General features: G+C 39.4%; 2 protein-coding genes across 2 annotated transcripts in view; one reads left to right on the plus strand and one right to left on the minus strand.

The window, feature by feature from the left end:
• The window catches only part of TEP1 (telomerase associated protein 1), a 49,438-nt gene extending 43,768 nt beyond the window's left edge, over positions 1-5,670 (plus strand). Inside the window, exon 55 of the mRNA XM_065940118.1 lies at positions 198-5,670. Coding sequence (XP_065796190.1) covers positions 198-320 — 123 coding nt within the window. The 3' untranslated portion in view covers positions 321-5,670. The remainder of the gene's footprint in view (positions 1-197) is intronic.
• Positions 5,615-19,831, minus strand: PARP2 (poly(ADP-ribose) polymerase 2). The gene is made up of 16 exons (XM_065940117.1): positions 19,702-19,831; positions 18,690-18,824; positions 18,287-18,357; positions 17,673-17,723; positions 10,964-11,060; positions 10,474-10,549; positions 9,619-9,721; positions 8,900-9,062; positions 8,506-8,644; positions 7,636-7,699; positions 7,420-7,554; positions 7,041-7,168; positions 6,779-6,878; positions 6,365-6,463; positions 6,010-6,134; positions 5,615-5,891 (listed from the first exon to the last, which is right to left on the minus strand). The coding sequence occupies exons 1-16, from the start codon at positions 19,742-19,744 to the stop codon at positions 5,732-5,734; spliced, it is 1,689 nt and encodes a 562-aa protein (XP_065796189.1). The 5' UTR covers positions 19,745-19,831; the 3' UTR covers positions 5,615-5,731.
• Positions 19,832-21,617: the final 1,786 nt, after the last annotated feature.

Raw genomic sequence — 21,617 nt, forward strand, 5'->3', positions numbered from 1 at the left:
TGGAGGACAAAAGGGATGTCAGAGAGCAAACTTGGGGTAAGGAAAGACAGAAGATCAAAATTGTTTTCTTCTTTCCTTCTTGCAATAATGTGTAACTAACTTATTTCTAAACAAAAGTCATTGGTGTGGGAGACAAATAAGTCAGTAAGAAGGCCCTAGGCTTGTAGCCCTCATCTCCCGTTTTTGTTCCATTGTAGCTGGGCCTGTTCCAATGTGAAGGGGCAGTGAGCTGCCTGGAACCTTGGCTGGGTCCTGACTCTACCCTGCAACTCGCAGTGGGAGACACACAGGGCAATGTCTACTTTCTCTCCTGGGAATGAAGATCACTACTCAGGGCGAGGAGGCTGCTTGTGCTAGAGAGGCAAAGCCTGAAGACCCCAGTGGCTACTTTCTTGATACAAGTATATAAATAAAGGGACAGAAAATCTCAGAGTCCTGCCTGTGTTCTCATGTGGATTTGGACCAAGAGGGAAGAATATGGATGTTCTTATGTTTCTTTTCTGAATTTACATTAATCCTTACTAGAACTGTAAGAAAGTGAAGCAGATCTTTGATAGATACTCTTTGAAATTAGGCTTTAGAATTCTTGTGTCATTTGCTGGCCCCAGGACCCTAAGGGATGACTCCTCCCAGGAGGAGGTATGAAAGTGATGTTGACGAGCACTTAGGCTGAACAGATATCTGAAGACCTCTCACTTGTTCAAAGAAGACGAAGAGGAGGAAGAATGAGCCAGCTATCTCCTGTCTATGGCACTGGGAAAGAACTAGGATTGAACTAGGACACCACTAGGTTCCTTTCACAGAAACAGCCCGTCTACTCAGAGCCAACAGCCCAGGTGAAAGGTGAGAAGCCAGGATGCCGAGAGCAGAGTGAGTCTCCTGGTTTCATAGACACTAATGGACCCGCGGCAGCCACTTGACTTGCAAGCATTAGTCAGTATAGTAATTTGCCTTCTTGGAAGAGATCACAAAAGGGTTATCTTTCAAATTGCAGGTCACAAAGATTAAAATGAGTTGAAAGGTGAAACAGTGCATACACGGACTAGCTGTGAACTGTGACCCTCTTAGGTAAAAGTTCTCCAACCTTGTATTCTTATCATCTGTTTTATGGGAGAGGAAGTTACCTGAGTCCCTTTCTTTCTAAGGGTTATGGAAGGGTTTAGGATCTTCTGTGTCCAAGAATTTGAGGACTTGTATATGATAAGCTAGTGCTATTACAGGATTTTATCCTGGGTTTGTAGGGTTCTTTCAGAGAAATACCACTGCACTCTGATGTAGAGTTTTCAGGATTTAGGGAGTCGAGGGGTACCCAGGTGTGTTCTTACTTTGCTCTGAAATCACCTGAAGAATTTTATCGTATTTTTACCAATGCCTCATATTCTTCCTCAACCTAAGGATAAAGACATGAGGAGTGCCAACAGCTGATGTCTTAATTATAGGTCATCTATCATTTCTTATGTGCCTCATGCAAGGGCTCTAAATATGCCTTCTAGACCACCTGTTCCACTTGTACCTTGTGACTGGAAGTCCAAGTTAAGGTAATCTGAAACCTGTGATTCGTAATACTACCCAGAAATGCTACAGAGAACCATGACACAGCATCATCCAGAAAGTCGATGGTTTCAATCTTTGCCTTTTGTTCCCCTGAAAGCATGGGCCAAGGACAGGAGGAAGCCCTAGATGTCTGTCTTCCAAGTTCTAAAAATTCTATCAAAGTTCCCCAGCTGAATCTAGAGATATGGGGCTGGAGAAAGTAAAGTCTACTTGCTCAGTTAAGACTCGGTCTTGTTGGCCAGGTCCACATGAAGGGCGTGTTCTTTCTTGAAGATATACAGTGAGGCCAAAGTATAACTGCTGTGAGTGAAGACAAGATCAGACTCTAGGTAACAGTAAATATGTACCCAAGGGAGTTGAAAGGAAAATCAGCTTAGGTTTTACACTGAATATTTTTAAAGTATTATTTTAAATAAAGAGGACATTAAAAAATTATTATTATATTTTATTTTTTGGCCTTATGGGACCTTAGTTTCCTGACCAGGGATTGAACATGGGCTCCCTGCAGTGAAAGGCCAGAGTCTTAACCACTGGACCACCAGGGAAGTCCCTACCTTAAATATTTTCTGAGTTCTTAGAGAAGAGAATTTCAGGATTGTGATGAGTTCCACAATGACAGTCACTGGATTGTAGGGTCGTCGCACACTGGAACAGTCTCTTCTCCTGCACGTGTGCTAAGTCAATTCAGTCATGTCTGACCCCATGGACTGTAGCCTGCCAGGCTCCTCTGTCCATGGGATTTCCCAGGCAAGATTATTGGAATATATTTAATGTCAGATGAAACCTGGACTCTGTTCTTCAGTTAAAAATAATAAATATGAGGAACTGATAGCATTTTATTAAAAAAGGAAAAAACCACTTGTCGCTGCTAAATCTTCTACCTGGAAATGAAACATTGCTTCCACTCATATTTTATATATTGAGCAAAGCAAGTCACATGGTTCTACGAGTGTCAAAGGGGAGGGAAGTATCATCCTACCATGTACCTGGGCGGAAAACTGGGAACCAAACACAGTCATCCCCCAAAGAACCTGTGTTGATGCTTCTTCCAGTAGAATGACTTTTAGTCCTTAAAAAAAAGATCATTTAAGATTTACAGAGAATCTTCTCACATACCCTTCTTCACTCGGCTTCCTCTGTTAACATCTTACCTAACCAAGAAATTAATGTTGATATAATATTATTAATTTGGATATGGATTTGGATTTTTCCACTAATGTCATTATTTTGTTCCAGGGTCTAATCCAGAATACCACATTGCATTTAATCATCATGGCTGCTTAGTCTAATCCTGCAGCTGTGCCACTTTCTCAGATTTCCCAGTCTTCACATTTTTGGAGAGTTCTGGTCAGGTGTTTTGTAGAATCTCTCAGTTTGGCTTTGCTGTTTTTTTCTCATGAATAGATTAAAATTATGAATTTAAGGGAAGAATACAAGAGATGATGTGCCCTTCTTGTTATATCATATCAAAAGCAATCATATCAACATGACTTATTACTAGTGATGTTAACCTTGATCATTTTTAAAGCTGAGGTGATATTTGCCAGATATTTCTCTTACTGTACCATTTTCATCTGTTTGTTAGAAGCAAGTCACTTATTACTAGTGATGTTAACCTTGATCATTTTTAAAGCTGAGGTGATATTTGCCAGATATTTCTCTTACTGTACCATTTTCATCTGTTTGTTAGAAGCAAGTCATTAAGTTTAGCTCACACTCAAGGGGAAGGGCACTAAACCACTAAGGGGGAGATATATCAGAGAATCTGATAATTGCCACAGAATCAATACATTTTGAGGTAAGTTTTTTTTAGACTATGCAAATATGCTGTTTCATTGATTTTTTAATATTCATCCATGAGCAATTATTACTGTGATTTTCTAGTGATGATTTTCTATTTCCCCCTTCTATATTAATTGAAATTCTTCTGAAAGAAATATTTATCCCTTCTTTCCCACTTATTTATATGTTGGTTGAGTCATTCACATATCAGTATGGACTCCTCAATATCTAGGGGAGCCTGCTGTATTTTATTACTCAGACATCATAGTATGTATATATCAGTGCAACTTTTTCTGGCCACTATTTATAAAAGAAAAATATATATCACAGAAATTCAGCACAGCATTTTTGAGATATAATTCATTTTTACCCCTTTAAAGTGTGCAATTCAATGTTTTCTAGTATATTCCAACACTGCAACTATCACCACTAATTCCAGAACATTTTCATCACCCCACCAAAAGAAACATTGTACCCATTAGCAATCACTCCCCTTTCACTGGTTCTTTCAGCTAGCGGCAATTGCTCATCTACTTTTTATCTTTATGGATTTGCCTATTCAAGACATTTCATATAAATGGAATCATACAGTGGCCTTCTGTGGCTTCTTTCACTTAGCATGTTTTCAAGGTTCACCCATTTTGTGGCATATATCAATACTTTATTCCATTTTATAATAATACAATAGTAAAATACAACAAATAACACAGTAATATTCCATTGTATAGATAAACCATACGGTGTTCATCCACTCATCAGTGGACAGACATTCTGGTTATTTCCACTTTTTGGCTATTACTATGTTGCTATCAACAGTCATGTGCAAGTTTCTGTATAAACATTTCTTTTTAATTCTCTTAGTTATATACTCAGGTATAATTGGTAGATCACATAGTAACTATATGTTTAACTATTTGAGGAACTGCCAAACTATTCTCCAAAGAAGCTGTGCTACTTTACATTCTCACCAGGACATGTGAGGGCTCTTAATTTGTTTACATCTTCACCACTACTTGTTATTGTTGGTCATTTTAACTGTAGCCCTTCTAGTGTTTGTCAAGTGGTAGCTCATAGTTTTGTTTCCTTAATGTTTAATAATGTTGAGCATCTTTTCATGTGTTTATTATTGGGCATTTGTTGTTTCTTCTTTGGAGAAATTTCTCTTCAAATTCTGATTTTTAATTATTTATCTTTTTATTGCTGAATTTTAAGTTTTTTATATATTCTGGATACTAGATCCTCATCGGATTATGACTTGACAATATTTTCTCCTATTTTAGATTGTCGTTTCACTTTCTTGACACTGTCCTTTGATTAACAAAAGCTTCAACTTTTGGGGGAAAAAGTATGTCAGAATCAAGGGAACTATGAGAATATAAATCATAGAAGAGACATATATTCCTAGAAATGATACTTGTTATTTGAGAAAAAGTTTCAAATTTTGGTGAAGACTATTATTTTCTTTGGTTAAGTGTGCTGTTGATGTCCAGTCTTCAGAAACTATTGCCTAATCCAAGGTCACAAGATTTCCACCTGTGTTTTCTTAAGGAGAGAATACATTTAACCAGTTCCTTTTTTATGGCTTTTGTATATAACAATTCTGCAGTAACATCGTCTATGTAAACATGTATATCTTAATTTAGGTCAAAGGGTATGTACATTTAAAATTTTTGATAGATATTGGTAATCTGGTCTCTTAAAAAGTTATAAGCTACTGTTTTCATTTAAATAACCTTTACTGTTACTAGAAGTATGTTATATGTGTTTATCTGTGTTGCATGTGTTTACAAATAGTCAAGAAGCCTCTGGATTTGACTTTGGTACTTCTTAGATGGGGGGTACATCAAAATCATTCTACTTCTCATTCTTGCTCCCCGAGATCTATTTAGGCTTAGTGACAGTCCCCCAGGTGCTTCCCCAAATGTTGGACATCTGCTGAGATCTAGGATGCTAAGTGGTGGGAGACCAGGTGTGTAGATGTTAAACAGGGGAAAAAGGCAAGTGAGAAGATTTGCATGGGAAACAATTTCTTTTGCTGCCTCTACCCTTCCTATAATATACCCAACAAACTCTAGTTTGCAGAAAAACTGTGTTAAATGAGGAAAAGCTTTAATCTCCATTAGTCTCCCTCATTGCACAGAGGAGGCTATTCTATGAAAGAACAGAATCCTGAGTAACCTACAGCTAGCTGTGGGATATGTAGAGAAGCTTTACTTTCTGTCTACTAACATCAGAAGAAACATGTGTTTGCAGAAGTAAACACCTAAGAAGTCAGTGATAGATTTGTACTATCTTTATTACAGAAAATATGAGAAAAATAAAAAATACAACATTGCCTGTTTTCTTGCTTGAAGGGCATATCTTCTCTGGTTTATCATATCTTTAATGTCAACAGTCACCACAGCTGCAGGAAATTAAATTGAACCTTTAGAAGGTATCGCATACGGACCTGGTTGGGGTTATAGACGATAAATTCATTGTAGTTGAGGGTATAGCCCTCCGGATTCAGAATTCCTGTGTCGCTTGCTGGTCCTAATGGCACTGTGCTCCCATTCCTGCCAAATGGAAGGCAGTGTGTCAACATTTGCCTCTGGTTCAAAAGCTGGAATAGAGAAAGTGGAGTCTTATCTGGCCCAAAGGAGTTGTCTGGCCCTCCGGCCTCAGAGTACTTACAAGGTGATGGCGCATGCAGGACTGGGAGCCATCCTGCCCAGCCCCTTGGTGCTGTGTTTGCCTTGAAGTAATCCTTCTGCCTCTGGGTTGGCCCCGAGGAGCTCATTACACTGACCCAGAGCTACCTGCAAAGTGAAACATCTTTAAATGACCACATCCTCTAAAGCCAAACAGAAAACCCTATCAGTATTTTCTTCTCCTATTCTAGCAGAAGAACGGAATGCAATGAAAAATGTGTCTGGCTTCCCTCTCAAGTTCTCCCAAGTGAACCTCTTGGTTCTGTGGCCAGTCTTTTCTCTTTGGAAAATTAGGAACTAATAATAAACTAGAGATCATAGATGTGTTCCTGCCTTACCTCTGATAAGAGCAGCAGCCCCGTATCCTTTAGGCGAGTGGCAAAGCAGTAATTGGCACTTTTGGAAGACATGTCAGCAAAGTAGATTCCTTTTCCGAACTGAAATATATAAATAAACAAGGTCAACTGCTTAACCCAGTGTGTTACAGGAAAGGCTCATAGCACTACCCTGTGTTCTACTATCTTAAACACAATATAGACCCTTTTCCATTTCTTCTCACAATTCTGTTTCAAGAGGAGGCAGAAGCATTGATGAATCTCTGCTTTCTGGGGGGAAAGGTGAGATATCTTTAGGAATTTAAGAAAGGAGGGTCACAGTAAATGCCAGGGTTATGAGTGAGCTGGTTTAATTCTTAGGGATGTCACCACATAATCCTAATTTAGAAAAAAAAAAGGGTTCCAATTTCCACTCACCATGTAACCTGTGATGGGAGCCTCAGGCGGGGCGATTCGAAGCCCATGGCTCAGGATTCCCACCCAGTTACTCAGCCTGGAGCCATGCCAGAGTAGCATCCTAAGGAAAAGCCAGTATTATTGTACTCTCTCTTGCTCTCCTACAAACACAGGCCATAAGCATCAAAAAGCCAACAGTTGTCTAGGCTATCCTTCATTATGAGTTCCCTAACTGCACTTCAGGCAAGGGACTGTCTTCCCAAACCAAAAGTTAAATGGAGACCTGTTATGAAGGTCCTCTCTGAAGGCTTCTTTTTCACCCTCCTTTTCAACTTCAAAGACATCCAGCAAGGTCATGGTATAGTCACTGTGTGTGGGAGCATGTGTAGACTGTAGGTACTGGGAAATCACCTGTGAAAAAGAATGAAAGACAAAGCTGACATGGACTCTATAAGAGACCAGGCTGAACTGAAGAACCTTGGGCTTCTTGTATAAATTGGCCTAAGTGGTCTCACAAGGGCAGCCAGAAAGAGCCTTACCTTCCCAATTCTTAGTAAATAGAAATTCTGCCCTAAAGTTTTCTCTTAACCAGATGCAGTCAGAGAACAGTGGCATGGGGAGGGTGGATCTTAATGGTGAAAATAAATGATCATTTTTCTTACTTTGAACTCATAACTCTCATGGTCTAAAGGGTGCAAGGCACACTGTAGTTTTCTGTAATGTTGGTCCAATGGGTGTTCCGGGCTTTGCAGTTCTGTCTTCACCAGTTTAATTGCAATTTCAATGTCTCCCAAAGCCTGATAAGATGAGACAGATAATCAGTGTGGGAGAAACCTGGGACAAGGGATTTAATACTTTCCAATCCACACGTATCTCACCTCCAGTAGTTGTACTTTATCTGACAGTTCTTTCTCTGTCCGGATTAATGGAGGGGTACGGAGTCTAAGGGCAGAGATATAGCCAATAATTAATTCTCTGATGTGTGGTCAAACAGCATATGACCAAAAACACAGACTAAAGATAGGTCCTTTAGAAAATAGATATAACAACAGTGGTTTTCCGTTTGAAAGAGATCTGTATGAGATTTTTAACTTTCAAATACATAAAGAAATATTATGTATATATTCTGAGTAGGATAAACCAAACTACATAGACTTTGACCTGTGAGACTATAGAGTTAAAATTCCTTTTTATGAGAGTTTTTAAAAAATAAGATGTACTGACATCAATAAGGAACAGTTTGGATGAAGTCCTATCTGGAAATACACAGGTAGAAATACACCTGTTGATCACTCAGGGTTATCTCTAGGTCACAGGCCTCTATAAAGCAATAGAGGAATAAAAATAAAGTAAGCAACAGAATGCAGAATCAATGAAAATAAAATATATTTTATAAACCTAATATCATTTGAGTTCACAGAAATAGTGTTGGTGTGTTAGTCACCTTATAGAATTGGGTGATATGCCTGAAGGTATTTTAGATGCTGGCTGGATGGCTAGACCCACTCTGTCTAGAGTTGGTAACTTCCGCTTGGTCAGAGAATATGGTTATAAATCAAGGCAGGAGACTGCATCCCATACTGGTAAATTGATTAAATAGGTTATTTATAAATCATGTTGGCTGTGTATCTATTCAAGATAGTCATTTCCTTGGAAATGAAAAATTTAAAAGATGATAATTTCTGCTGAGTGATGTAGGGGATATTGTTGGGCAGAATACCAAAGTGAAGTAACAGCACAGGCCATACCCAAAGTCATGTGGGATTCTGGTATAGAATTCATTGCATGCTTCCACAAGAGCTCTTCCATGCTGGCCAGCCCGAATACAATCCTCAATCTTCTTAAGAGACTGGTAACCTGCCTTGATTTGTGCCACTGTCAGCTTCCCTGCAGACCCAGACAGAGATCAGACTCCACAACTACAGGCCCATCCTGGAAACTATTTATGACCCTGCCCAACAAAGACTCTCACCTTTCAACTTTCAAAATTGCTCTTCCTCCGCCCCCCCACCCCCATACAACTTCTCACCCCAATTCTCTCTTCCTTTACTCAGTAATATCAGCAAGCTTTAAATCATGATAGTGATGTTAAATGAACTAAGAATATTAAGTGAGCATGTAGGATAGAATCTGAAGTCCTACCAAGTGGAGCTTTCTTGGTATCATATTTCATTTCTACCATCATCTCTTCCATGGCCTGGACATTACAGATCAACTTTATCAGCTCCTGTACACGAAGATCTAGCTTTGACTCTAGTTTCAAGGTAGATTTAAGAGGTTCCTCTTTCTTTGTTTCCTCTTCCTTCTATAGTTCAAAAAAAAAAAAAAGGAAAAAAATAATAGAATCTGAAAAGATTTATTGTATGTTCCTTGCAAGGACTGGCTGTACAATATCACTGGCAGATGAATACCAGCTTTTGCTTGAAAGTAGGCCCATCCCATTATAAACCTAGTTAGATTACTCAGTGTGACTTCCACCTTCTAGTCTTACTTCTGCCTCCCACAGTTAAACACTCAGAATAAGTTCTACAAGGTCCTCCTAATATGATGTCATTAAGTTTGTAAAGACAGCTATTGTATCTCAAATCTTCCCACCTTAAAAAGACTGGTTTTTCCATTTTTCAAATATGAAAAATTTGTGACAGTTTTCAGGAAAGATCCTTTCAGGAAAGCATCTTGGTTGTACCTCAGCATTCAAAATTAAATTAAACTAAACAAAACTTTTTTTTTTTTTTAAGAACCTAAGATTTTATAAGGACTTTAATAAATAATAGAACTAGGACCTCATCCAAGTCACTCTACTAGACTTCACTCTGGTTAAGAGGAAATAGTTTTTCCCTAAACATACAGTCAGAGTTTACCTGTGTATTACTGGCATAGTCCATTTGTAGCATATCATATTTTCCAGGCACCTTCTCAAACTTCTCACGATCCTCCCAATTATTTTTTGTTTTGTCAAGGAATCTGTAGAGTTCAAGTTGATGAGAAAATCTTACAAATAAAGGTCTACTACTAGGGATGTGCTTTTTCCTAAGAATATCTCTAAAACTTTTTATTTCTTACACCATCGATATTCCATAAATCTGGATTCTAAATTAGGACCCTGAATGGACAGAAAAGCTCTAGAGAAAAAGGGAACAAAAAATGGTAAAAAAGGTCACTGAAGTTTTCCCAAAGTCTTCAAACATCACTAAAGTCATTGAGATTTAAGACAAAAGATTCCTATCCAATCCTTTTCTCTGAAAGAAACATTCCCAGGGACTCCAGAAAGTTTTTCATATCATAGTAAAACAATTAAAAAAAATTTATTTATTTATTTGGCTGTGCTGGGTTGCTGCATGTGGGATCTAGTTCCCTGACCAGGGATCAAACAAGAGCCCCCTGCACTGGGAGCATGGAGTCATAGCCACTGGACCACCAAGGAAGGCCCATACTTTTCTAAACTGTAGCTGAACAGTCTCATCTCATTCTCCCCAAATTTCCTAATTTGTTGGTCGTGTGATGAATATGTTAGCTTCTTCTGATTTTAGTCAATTTCTGGTTCCAAGTGATCTAATCACTATCTAAAGATAGTGTTGTTCCAGTGGTCCAGTCACATGTGTCACAGTGGAAAGACATTATCATTTAAGCCAGCTCACACTTATGATGAAATTCCTAAAGAAGATATATCCAAGAAGATGAAAGATATTATTTTGTACTCATTTCTTGGCACTCACTTCTTTTGAAAGACTTCCTTGGCCTTGTTGAGGTCCCCGGAACAAGCCACCAAGCTGTGCTGCCCTGTCTTCCCAACTGCAAAGTAAATGCCACATGTAAGATGGTTCCCTGCCCCCTCAACCCAAGAAGAGTTCTCTGATAGTAACAAGCCAGATCTCTAAGGTCTCTCCACTTAGCATCTCACAAACGGGCAGGAAGGAAAGAAGGAAAAGATGAAAGGACTTAGGGCTTAGTGTTGTCTCTGAGCAGCACTTGCAGCCCAATCGCAGTAGAGTTCTCAGCCTTAACAGGCTGCTCTTATTTTTCCAGTACTAATGAGGATGCCTGCCATGCTCCAATTTCAAGCAGCACAATTTGATTCCTAAGCCTCTCTCAGGTTACAGAAACTCCACTACACCAACCGAAACCCAGAGAATCCTTCGGCTACTCATTAAACTGCTTCTGGCTTTCTAAATAACAACTCACAAAATCCACAATAAAAGCAATTACCTCGGCCCCATCTCATCCAAACACTGAAGTTTCTCTGGGCATCATCTTCTAACAGCTGAATCAGATAATACTTGTTGTTGTTGAACTGGAGATTGGTCTATGATAAGAGAGATATGAACATAAAAAGGACAGAGGTTTGCAAATGGCCTCTTGGTCAAAGGTTACTGTAATTGCCATGAGGAAAGGACAGCAAGGAACAAGAAAATCAGGTTCAGTTAAGAGTAAGGATATAGTCAACTTCAGGGGCTCTCTAAATACATACAGATTCTGTGATAACGTGTGGACTTTTGTATTGAATGATGTTGAATTCAGAGAGGTGACAGAACTTATTAAAGTGGATAAAGTGAAAATTGTAGCCTGTGATGGTAAAAATACTGGCTCCAGTACTACAGAATGAATAGAAAAAAGAAATGGCTTTTTAAATGCCATCCTGTTACTGTTCATCGATTTTTGAAGAGAAGCATAGAAGAGGCTTTTAAAAAAAACTTATTCTAGCATTGCAGAAATGACTACTCTGTGCTATACTATCAGAGAATTAAAATATAAAGAAGCTCATAACTCTGTACCCTCTTCAGTATACAGCATGGAGAAACAGAACTTTTTTTTAATGACATATCAAACATTGTTGCCTTCCTAGGACCATTCCTTAATGAATTCATTTTAAAACTCAAAAAAAAAAAAAAAAAGAGTAAGGATATAATAAAAGAAGAAAAGGGTTTCTATATTATACTTTGAATTCCTAGGAATTAAAGGCTGGAAGCTTCTTAAAACCTCTACCCAACCTCAAATATCCTATATTGACTGGCTCCTTCTGTTTCTTCCTGCCTCACCTCTCTCCATAGATATTCCCGAGGCCATGTGTTTTCCAGCTCCCAATCCATTTGCAGTTATTATTTTCCAAATGAAAACAATTTTGATGCCCCTAAGATCTGTAACCATTATGCTTCTTCATTTAGACAATGAAGTACTTTAACAGTACTATTTACAATTTTGGCTTCTCATCTGCAACAATTTGACCATGATTTGAGAGTAGGACAATGTTAGGGGGGGAAAAAGGATAGGCAGAAACCACTGCCACACCTACCCCATGCCTAACATGACCAGGAGACATTCAGAGAAAATGTGAGCAGTATCTAAAAAGGTATCCTGTGAGTAACCTACTCCAGTGGAGAGAGGGAGCAGTTCCTGATAGGGAACAGCAGCTTGTGCTGTCAAGCCGAGCCCTGGTTAGCCATCACTCTTCTTTGCTAAGCATGTTACCTGTTCTACCTCTTGCCTGTTCACATAAATTTGCTGAATAGTAGAACAAAAAGGGGCCTTAAGACCTTTTATATCTGCTTATGATATTTCAAGGAAAAAGCTGGTTAACAGAGGAATTCTACGTAGTTGTTAGAAGTATATATGATAGATCAATAAATTCAAATATGAAGACATATTCAGGAAATACCAAGCATGAGCAGTATCTATCTAAAACGACAAAAATAAGCAAAGAGGAAAAGATAGAAAAGAAAAAAAACTGGAGGTCAGTGGCATGATGGAGAAAAAACTGCTCCCTTCATCTCTCCCTTTCAGTCTATGAAATTAAAAAATCCGAAGCTCAGCAAAGGTGCCCACACACCAGGATGCCAGAAAATTCCACACGTCTGTACATCTAAAGGTGGGTGGCCTGGAACAGAGGAAGTGGAACCAGGAGAGGGGTGGAGGAGCTGCCCGCAATCCCGTTCTGCCAGAGAACCCGGCAGCAGGTGCTGCGGCGCATGTGACTCTGGCCTCGCGGTTGCAGGGGCAGCACGATGGGAGCCATGGGGGCCCATGACTGGCTCCTGCACCTTCACCCTCACCGGCGGCTCCTGGCTGAAAGCAACAATACCAAAGATCTTAGAGGCACTGCTGAGGCGACCTGGCTTCTTGCTCCCCTTCCTCCTGAGGTGGAGCCTATGACTTAGGAGATTCCAGATGCATGGAAGCTCCTACCACCCTGGTGCTCCAGGCGGTGATGCCAGTGGCAGTAGCAGCAGCAAAACTCCAAAGCCTTGGAGGCACAACAGTGATACGGCAGCACCAGGTGAGCCCTCTGACAGAGGTGGCAGAGGGTGGAAACTGCTCTCAAATATAACCAGGGGCAGATCAGATAAGAGCAACCACAACTTGTGCTAGAGCGCCACCTACTGGAAAACAAAGGAAAGCCCTCTAATTTCTAACCTGAATCCTTAAAAATGAGGATTTAAAGAAAAGCTTCACCTAAAGAAGAAAGGTGTTCATACTTCAAATGTGCTCGCAGAAGAACACCTCATCAAACACTAGGAATAACCAATGTATCACGAAAATAAAATGACAATTTTCCAGAAACGAAACAAAGTCACGGAATATTGTGATCTAACTGATACAGAATACAAAATAGCTGTCATGAAGAAACTCAATGAGCTACAAGAAAACTCAGAAAGGCAGTTTAGTAAGTTCAGGAATAAAATTAATGACCAGAAAGAATACTGAAGAGATTAAAACTCTGTAAAAAACTAAGCAGAAATTTTGGAGCTGAAGAACTCAATGAACAAGATAATGTGTCAGAAAACATTGGAATTAGGGAAGACCATATGAAAGACAGAATAAGTGAGCCCAAATATAGAAATCTAGGAAAGACACAGGTAGATTAGGAAAGAGAATTAAGATGTAAAAAAAGAAGGCGGAAATTCTATAAGAACTATCTGACTCTTTTAGGAAGGGCAACATTAGGTAATGGTATTTCAGAAGAAGGAGACAGGGAGAAGGGGGCAGAGAGTTTATATAAAAAAATAATAGCTGAGAAATTCCCAAACCTAGAGAAGAAAATTGGTGTACCACTCTATGAAGCTAGGAGAACACCTAATTGCCTCAATACAAAAAGATCTTCTCCAGGACATATTATATTAAAACTGTCAAAAGTCAATGATAAAATAGGAATTTTAAAGTTTGCCAGGGGGAGGGGAAAAAAAAAAGACTGCCAGGGAAAAAAGGATGCTCACCTACAAAGAAATCCTCATTAGGCTATACGCAGATTTCTCAGAAGAAACTCTACAGGTCAAGAACAACTAGAATGACACTCAAAACACTGAAAGATAAAAGTTATCAGCCAAGAATACTATATCCATCAAAGTCGTCATTCAGAGATGAAGGAGAAAAAAAGCTTTCCCAGACAAAAGTTGAGAGCTCATCACCACTACACCCGCTTTACAAGAAATGTTGAAAGGAGCTCTTCTATCTGTAACAGAAAAGCAAAAGTACACAAATCTTTGAGTAAGTTGATAAACAGAATCAGAAAACTGCAACCCTATCAGAATAGATTTTAAACAATTTATTACAGCATAAAGGTTAAAGGGGAAAAAAACCAGAAAAAACAACTATAACTACTTCAATTTGGTAAGAAACTCACAACATAAAGATGTCTGGCAGAAACAAACAAAATTCTATAAAGCAATTTTCCTTCACTTTAAAAATAAATTAATTATAAAAAAGGAAACACAACATAAAAAGGAGTAATTTGAGACAACAAAAACATAAAAGGGGAAGAGGATGGAACCTGTAGAGTCAAATAAAGGTAAGATGGTATCAGCAGAAAAAGGACTATTTTATCTAAGAGATGTTTATACAAACCTCATGGTAACCACAAAACATAAATCTAGAGTAGAGACACCAAACAGTAAAAAAAAAGAAAAAGAAAAAGGAAACTCAGAAAAATATCACAGAAAACCACCAAACCAAACTGGCAAACAGAAACACAAGGAAAAAGAAACAATGGCAATATCAAACAACCAGAAAACAAAAGATGAAATGGCAACAATAAGACTTCATCTATCAATAATCATTCTAAATGTAAATGGTTCACCAATCAAAAGACTGGTTCACCAATCAAAAGACTGGTGGCTGGATGGATTAAAAAATAAGATCTAACTATATGCTGCCTCCAGGAGACTTACTCAGCTCTAAAGAAAAACATCGGCTCAGAGTGAAGGAATGAAAGATGACACTCCAAGCAAATGGCTGCCAACAGAAAGTGAGTGTAATCAACACTCATATCAGACAAAGTGAAAGCGAAAGGCGCTCAGCTGTGTCCGACTCTTTGCTACTCCATAGACTATACATACAGTCCATGGAATTCGTCAGGCCAGATTATTGGAGTGGGTAGCCTTTTCCTTCTTTGGGGGATCTTCCCAACCCAGGGATTGAAGCCAGGTCTCCCGAATTGCGGGTCAATTCTTTACCAGCTGAGCCACAAAGGAAGCCCAAGAATACTGGAATGAGTAGCTTATCCTTTCTCCAGTGGATCTTCCCGACCCAGGAATTGAAACATGGTCTCCTGCATTACAGGTGGATTCTTTACCAATTGAGCTATCAGGGAAGCCCTAAAAGGCCTATTTTATCTATCAGACAAAATACAGATAGGAAAAAAAGGTAACAGTGCAACTTCTCTGGTGGTCCAGTGGCTAAGACTCCGAGATTTCAATGCAGGAGGCTTGGGTTTGATCCCTTGTCAGGGAACTAGATCCTGCATGTCACAACTAAAGAGCCCACATGCTGCAATGAAGCTGGAAGTGCTGGAACTAAGACCTGGTGCAGCCAAATACGTACATTTAAAAAAAAAAAAAAGAAAAACAAAGGTAACAAGAGACAAAGATGGACATTATATAATGATAAAAGGAACAATTCATTAAGAAGACATTTTTCAATATATGCACATGCAACTTTGGAGCACCAAAATATATAAAACAATTATTACCAGACATAAAGGATGAAACTGACATCAACACAATAATAGTTGGGAACTTTTAACACCCACACTACATCAATGGATAGATAATTCAGATAGAAAGTCAGCAAGGAAACAGCAGCCTTAAATGAAATATTAGATTAGATGTTTCATAGATTTGTACAGAACATCTCATCCAAGTATGGCAGAATAAACATTCTTCTCATGTGCATATGGAACTTTCTCAAAAAATATGTTGAGATACAAAACAAGTCTCAATACACTTCAGTTCAGTTCAGTTGCTCAGTCGTGTCCAACTCTTTGTGACCCCATGAACTGCAGCATGCCAGACCTCCCTGTCCATCACCAACTCCTGGAGTCTACTCAAACCCATGTCCATTGAGTTGGTGATGCCATCCAACCATCTCATCCTCTGTCGTCCCCTTCTCCTCCTGCTCTCAATCTTTCCCAGTATCAGGGTCTTTTCAATACACTTAAGAAGACTGAAATCTTATCAAAAGTCTTTTCTGATAACATGGCATGAAACGTCTACAACGATGTAGAAATCAACAAGAAGCTGGAAAAATCACAAATATATGGAAACTGAACAATGTGCTACTAAACAATACGCGACTGAATAACTAGGAGGTCAACAAAGAAATTGAAGGAGAAATTAAGAATACTGAAGATGAAAATATGACATGCCAAAATCTATGGGATGCAGCAAAAGAGGCACAAAGAGGGAAGTTTAAAGCAATACAGGTCTACCTCAAGAAACAAGAAAAATCTCAAATAAATAATCCAACCTCACACCTAAAGGAACCAGGAAAGAATAAATGCAGCCTAAAGTCAGTAAAAGGTAGGCAACAACAAAGATCAGAGTAGGAATAGACTATAAAGATAATAGTAAAGATCAATGAAACTAAGAGCTGGCTGTTTGAAAAGATAAATAAAATTGACAAACTTTTAGCTAGCCTCAGAAAAAGAGGTAAGACTTTGATAAAGGCAGAGATGAAAGAGGAGAAATAAGAATGGGTACCACAGAAATACAAAGAATTATAAAAGAATATTATAATTAGCTATAGTCCAACAACTGGACAACCTAGAAGAAATGGACAAATCTTAGAATCAATGTTCCAAGACTAAATCATGAAGAAATAGAAAATGTCAATAGACCAAACTCTAGTAAAGAGATTTAAATAGTAATAAAAAACCTCCCCTCAACAAAAGTCCAGGGCAAGACAGCTTCCCAGGTGAATTCTATTAAGCATTCAAAGAGGATTCAATGCTTCTCCTCAAAGTCTTCCAAAAAATTGAAGAGGAGGGAATACTTCCTAACTCATTTTACAAGGCCCACATTATCCTGATACCACAACCAGACAAGGAGAACACAAAAAAAGGAAATTAGAGGCCCATATCTCTGATGAGCATGGAGAACTGTATGATGAGGGATGGGAACTAAAGTTTTGGTGGTGAGCATTCTGTAGAAGGTATTTCTACACAGTAGAAATCTAATGTTGTACATGTGAAACTTATATAATAAACCAGTGTTACCTCAATAAAAATAAATTTAAAAAAGAAAAAAATAAATTTAACTACATAAAAATTTAAAACTTTAGTATGGGCAAAAAGTATACTATAAAGAAAATCAAAAGGAAAATGAAAAATTTTGAAAATATATAAGCAATTTAAATGATAGATGAAGGACTATCCTAAAGTTCCTCAAAGCCCATAAGAAAAAAGACCAACAACGTATCAGGAAATGTGCAAAATCATATGAACAGTGGGTTCATAGGTTCAATAAAGACATAAAATCTGCTAAGGGATCTGCTTCTTATAGAGACTCCACTATTAGGCAGAGTGCACTAGAGTTGAGTATTTGGGATTATGGGGCTAATACAAGGGACTTCAGAATTAAAGATCTGGGCTCTGGGACACTGTCATCAATAATTATTAAGAAGAAATTCTTATAGTTTCTTCCTTTACCTGATTTAGCATGACATCATAGACATCATTTCCTTCACAGTACACATGGGCCTAGGGAGAAAGAAAAAACTGACATTTGTACATTCCCAGCCCTGATGAGATCATAAGTGAGGTTCTAAATTTTTTATGCCCCAAACTATCACTCTCCCACATTACCAAAATGCATCTTCCAGGGAAAGAAATGCAAAAGTATGTTTTTCTAAACATAACCTGTCAATCCTATAATGAAAACATGTTGCCTTTATGTAATTACAGAAACACAAATGAGTCTAACTCAGTAAAGGCAACCTGTTCCAGAAGGAGCCTTTCTTCTGTATTCTTCAAATCCTTTTCCCATTCATCAGTAACTCATGCCATACATACCAGTGCACAGTGTCTCACTAGAACACTGATAACGATACAATTCTCTAATTGAGAAAGAGGTGTGGAAAGTTGATGACAACTCCATAAGTTAACCATGCTAGAAAACACCATGATTAGTACTCCCAAACCCCATGCTGTTCATCCCTTGGAAAAATTTTGGAGAGGATTCCTAAAATACATAATAGCAATGTTCCAGACAAGAATCCCAATGAGAACAATGGTTCTTTGAGAAATTAGTGGGAGTCTCTTACCTTCCCCACCTTGGCTGTGCACTCTGGGTCCACAGGAGCTTTGCCCTTTAACAGTAAGGTCTTCACAGACTCTGAGGGAAGACAGATAAGTACTATATCTACTTGTATGGGAAACAAAAACAGCTGTCATGGTTAGATAGAAACCTGTCATAAGTCACTCTGCCCTTCCCAAGCAAACTTGATCTGCTCGAGTCTCAGTTTATTATAATAAAATATGTGAAACTAAAGCTTTTGAGAAACTAGGTTAGTCCTATGGTATGCCCAAAAGATAGAAAGTTAATTATATCTTCAAGGAAAGAAGAAATGAGTTGAAAGAACAAAAACAAAGAACTCTCCCACCCTCAGCCCTCCCAAGGACCCTCCTGCTGGTCCAACTCCTTCTTGGTGTATGTCGAGGGCTGACCTTGCTTGTTTTCAGTCTTGTCATTATCTGCCTTTCCTTCAGCCACAGGCTCCTTTTTCACCCTGTGACATTTTCGAATTTTCTTTGCAGGAGGAGGGTCTTCTGCAACTGTTTTGCCATTATTAACTCTTTCAGCTTCATTCAGAATAGGCAAGAAGAATGGGCAAAGAAGCAAAAGAAAGAATGAGTACAGACTGAATACGATGCTACTATGCAAAAACATCTTTTTAAAAATATAGATTAAGATGGTTTTGTAAATTTACAAAGGAATAATAACTGCCATACCACTCAGGAAACAGTCTGAATTCCTGAACTGCTATTCTAGCCAAACAAAACAAAACAACTCACAGATCATGTGAGTTCATGGCCTCAGGCATCAGTCTTAAACTGCTTATCTCTTCTGCTTACTTGTGCCCCAATACCCTCCAAATACCTACCCTCAAACTACTAGAGGTGGTATGAAATAGTTTACTAGAGTGCTCTGGAGTCTGTGCCCTGTCTCTGCTAACTGGACAATCAGTGTAGAAGTTATTTCATCTCTTTGTACTTCAGTTGCCCTAACTGAAAAATCCAGAGGAAGACAACACATTTAAGAACACAATACACAGAGTATGATATGTCATAAGCCAATTTTAAGAGCTGCATTTTATAATCTCTGAAACTGGGATGCATTTTACAAGGGATGATTTATAAGCTGCGAATCACGTTTTAACTGGAAGCGTTTTTCCTTGCTCAGTGGTACATAAAATAATGCTGCACCTTACACTTAATTTAACTGTTTTGTATTAGGTATTTAAAACCGTGTTGGCACTAAGCTGTAACAGGTCAACAGGCGGTCAGACACAATTTTGTAACCCCCCCAAAGCTATGACAACCGAAATTGCCAAAGTTCGGCATCAAAACAAATGCTGGTTCAGGGAGCGATGGAATTAGGAAGGGCTATAGTAGAAGGCACAGCTCCTTTTCTGAATCCCCGCTCCCAGTATTCTGGCCCCCACAGCTCACTCCGAACCTCGCGCTCTGCCGCCGGCAGTCCTCCGCTGCCGAGCTGCCATGGAGCCCGAACGCTGACGTCATCAGCCCTCTCCCAGGAATCGCGAGCGCAGTCTAAAGGCGGGAACCGTAGTGCGTGCACGTCCCAGCGTGGAACTGCCAGGGGCGGGACGCACTACAGTATTTGCATATCGCAATGTCTTATGGGGAGTCACCGTAAGCGACAAGTGGCTTTAGGTCTGAGCACGTTATAAGTGCTCTTTGCGCGTGTTTTTCGCCATGGGGCGGCGGGAAGCTCATCAGTGGGGCTACGAACTGAGTGCGCTTAGTCACTCTAGCCAATGTCCCTTGGGAAGGTCTGAGACTAGGGCCATAGAGCGGCCCTAACAGGGCCCTCCCTGAGCTTCGGGGAGGTGAGTTCCCAGAGAACGGGGCTCCGCGCGAGGGTAGACTGGGCAGGAGATGCCATGGACCCCGCCCTTGCGGAGGGGCCTGGCGGATGCCTCCTTAGCCGGAGCTTGGAACAGACTCACGGCCAGCGAAGTGAGTTCAATGGCTGAGGTGAGGTACCCCGCGTGGGGGCCTCATAACCCAATTCAGACTACTCTCCCGCCCGTCCTTTTTAAATGAAATGCTGCTTTAAGGAGAGAATGGTAATGAACTCAGATTTTTAGAACGGGTGGGTGCCACCGTGGGGGATGGGTGGGGGCGCGGGATATCCCACAAGCTCCATTTCAGACACTGCATTAAAACTCAGATTCTGCGTTTTTAACAACAACCAAGTATTGGTGACTTTCATATAGATTTTTATCCACATATTTATTGGACACCTTGGCGAGTTTTGGCAATATGGTAGTTCAGCCAAAATAGACATGGTTCTTGGTTCTTGGGGACAGACATTAATCAAGTAATCACACAAGCAAAAGCAGCAATGGTGCTATAAGAAGTATACAGTACTTACGGAAGTTGTGTGAACTGTTAGTCGCTCAGTTCTGTCTAATTCTTTGCTAGCCCATGGACTATAGCTCTCCAGGCTCCTCTGTCCATGGGATTTTTCCAGGCAAGAATACTGGACTGGGTTACAATTCCCTTCTCCAAGGAATCTTCCGCACCCAGCGGTTGAACCCATGGGAAAGTAGTACTTTAGGGCTGTGTATTGTCACCTTGCTTACTTAACTTATATGCAGAGTACATCATGGGAAATGACGGGTTGGATGACTCACAACCTGAAATCAAGACTGCTGGGAAAAATAAAAACAACCTCAGATATGCAGATGATACCACTCTAATGACAGAAAGCCAAGAGGATCCTGGCAGGCTGCAGTCCATGGGGGGGTCGCAAAAGAGTCAGACGCTAGTTAGCGACCAAACAACATTAACAATGCTATGAGCTTTACATATATTTAATTCTCACAACAACCCTGTTGTTAGGTAGGTATTATTGTCTATATTTTACAGTTGAGAAAATTGAACTCTAGAAAAATGTGAGTAATTTATTCAAAGTCGCAGTGTATTGGTTTGCTAGGGCTGCCATTACTAAAAACTACAGACTGGATTGCCCAAACAAGAAAAATTTATTTTCTCAAAATTTTGAAGGCTAGAAGCCCAAGATAAAGGTGTTGGCAGCATTGGTTTCTCTAAGGCCTTTCTCCTTGGATTGCAGGTGACTGTCTTTTTCCGGTATCTTTCTTACTAAGCTTGTTAACTTGAATATTTCCCTGATGGTTAAGTTCTAACTTGAGTAGATCTAGACTAATTAACCCAAAAGAATGAAAATTGGAGTAGGTCCATCTAAACTAGAATGTGTGTAAATACCTTGAATTAGTCCGTGCTAAGTATATTAACTCAAAAGGAAGCTTGGTTTAAAAAGTTTAATCTAAGAACAGTGCAAGTAGCATCTTTGGTCCTTAAGGAGACAGGTACCTGAAGCGGGTG

The sequence above is a fragment of the Muntiacus reevesi genome, chromosome 7, assembly GCF_963930625.1.
Source record: "Muntiacus reevesi chromosome 7, mMunRee1.1, whole genome shotgun sequence".
Lineage (NCBI taxonomy): Eukaryota > Metazoa > Chordata > Mammalia > Artiodactyla > Cervidae > Muntiacus > Muntiacus reevesi.

Excerpts from the sequence above, each read along its gene's own strand:
- PARP2 (XM_065940117.1), bottom strand. The coding sequence starts at position 19,744 with ATGGCAGCTCGGCAGCGGAGGACTGCCGGCGGCAGAGCGCGAG. Across the intron at positions 17,724-18,286 it reads GCACAGCCAAGGTGGGGAAG|GCCCATGTGTACTGTGAAGG; the intron begins GTAAGAGACTCC and ends CTTTCTCCCTAG. Across the intron at positions 7,555-7,635 it reads ATAAAGTACAACTACTGGAG|GCTTTGGGAGACATTGAAAT; the intron begins GTGAGATACGTG and ends TCATCTTATCAG.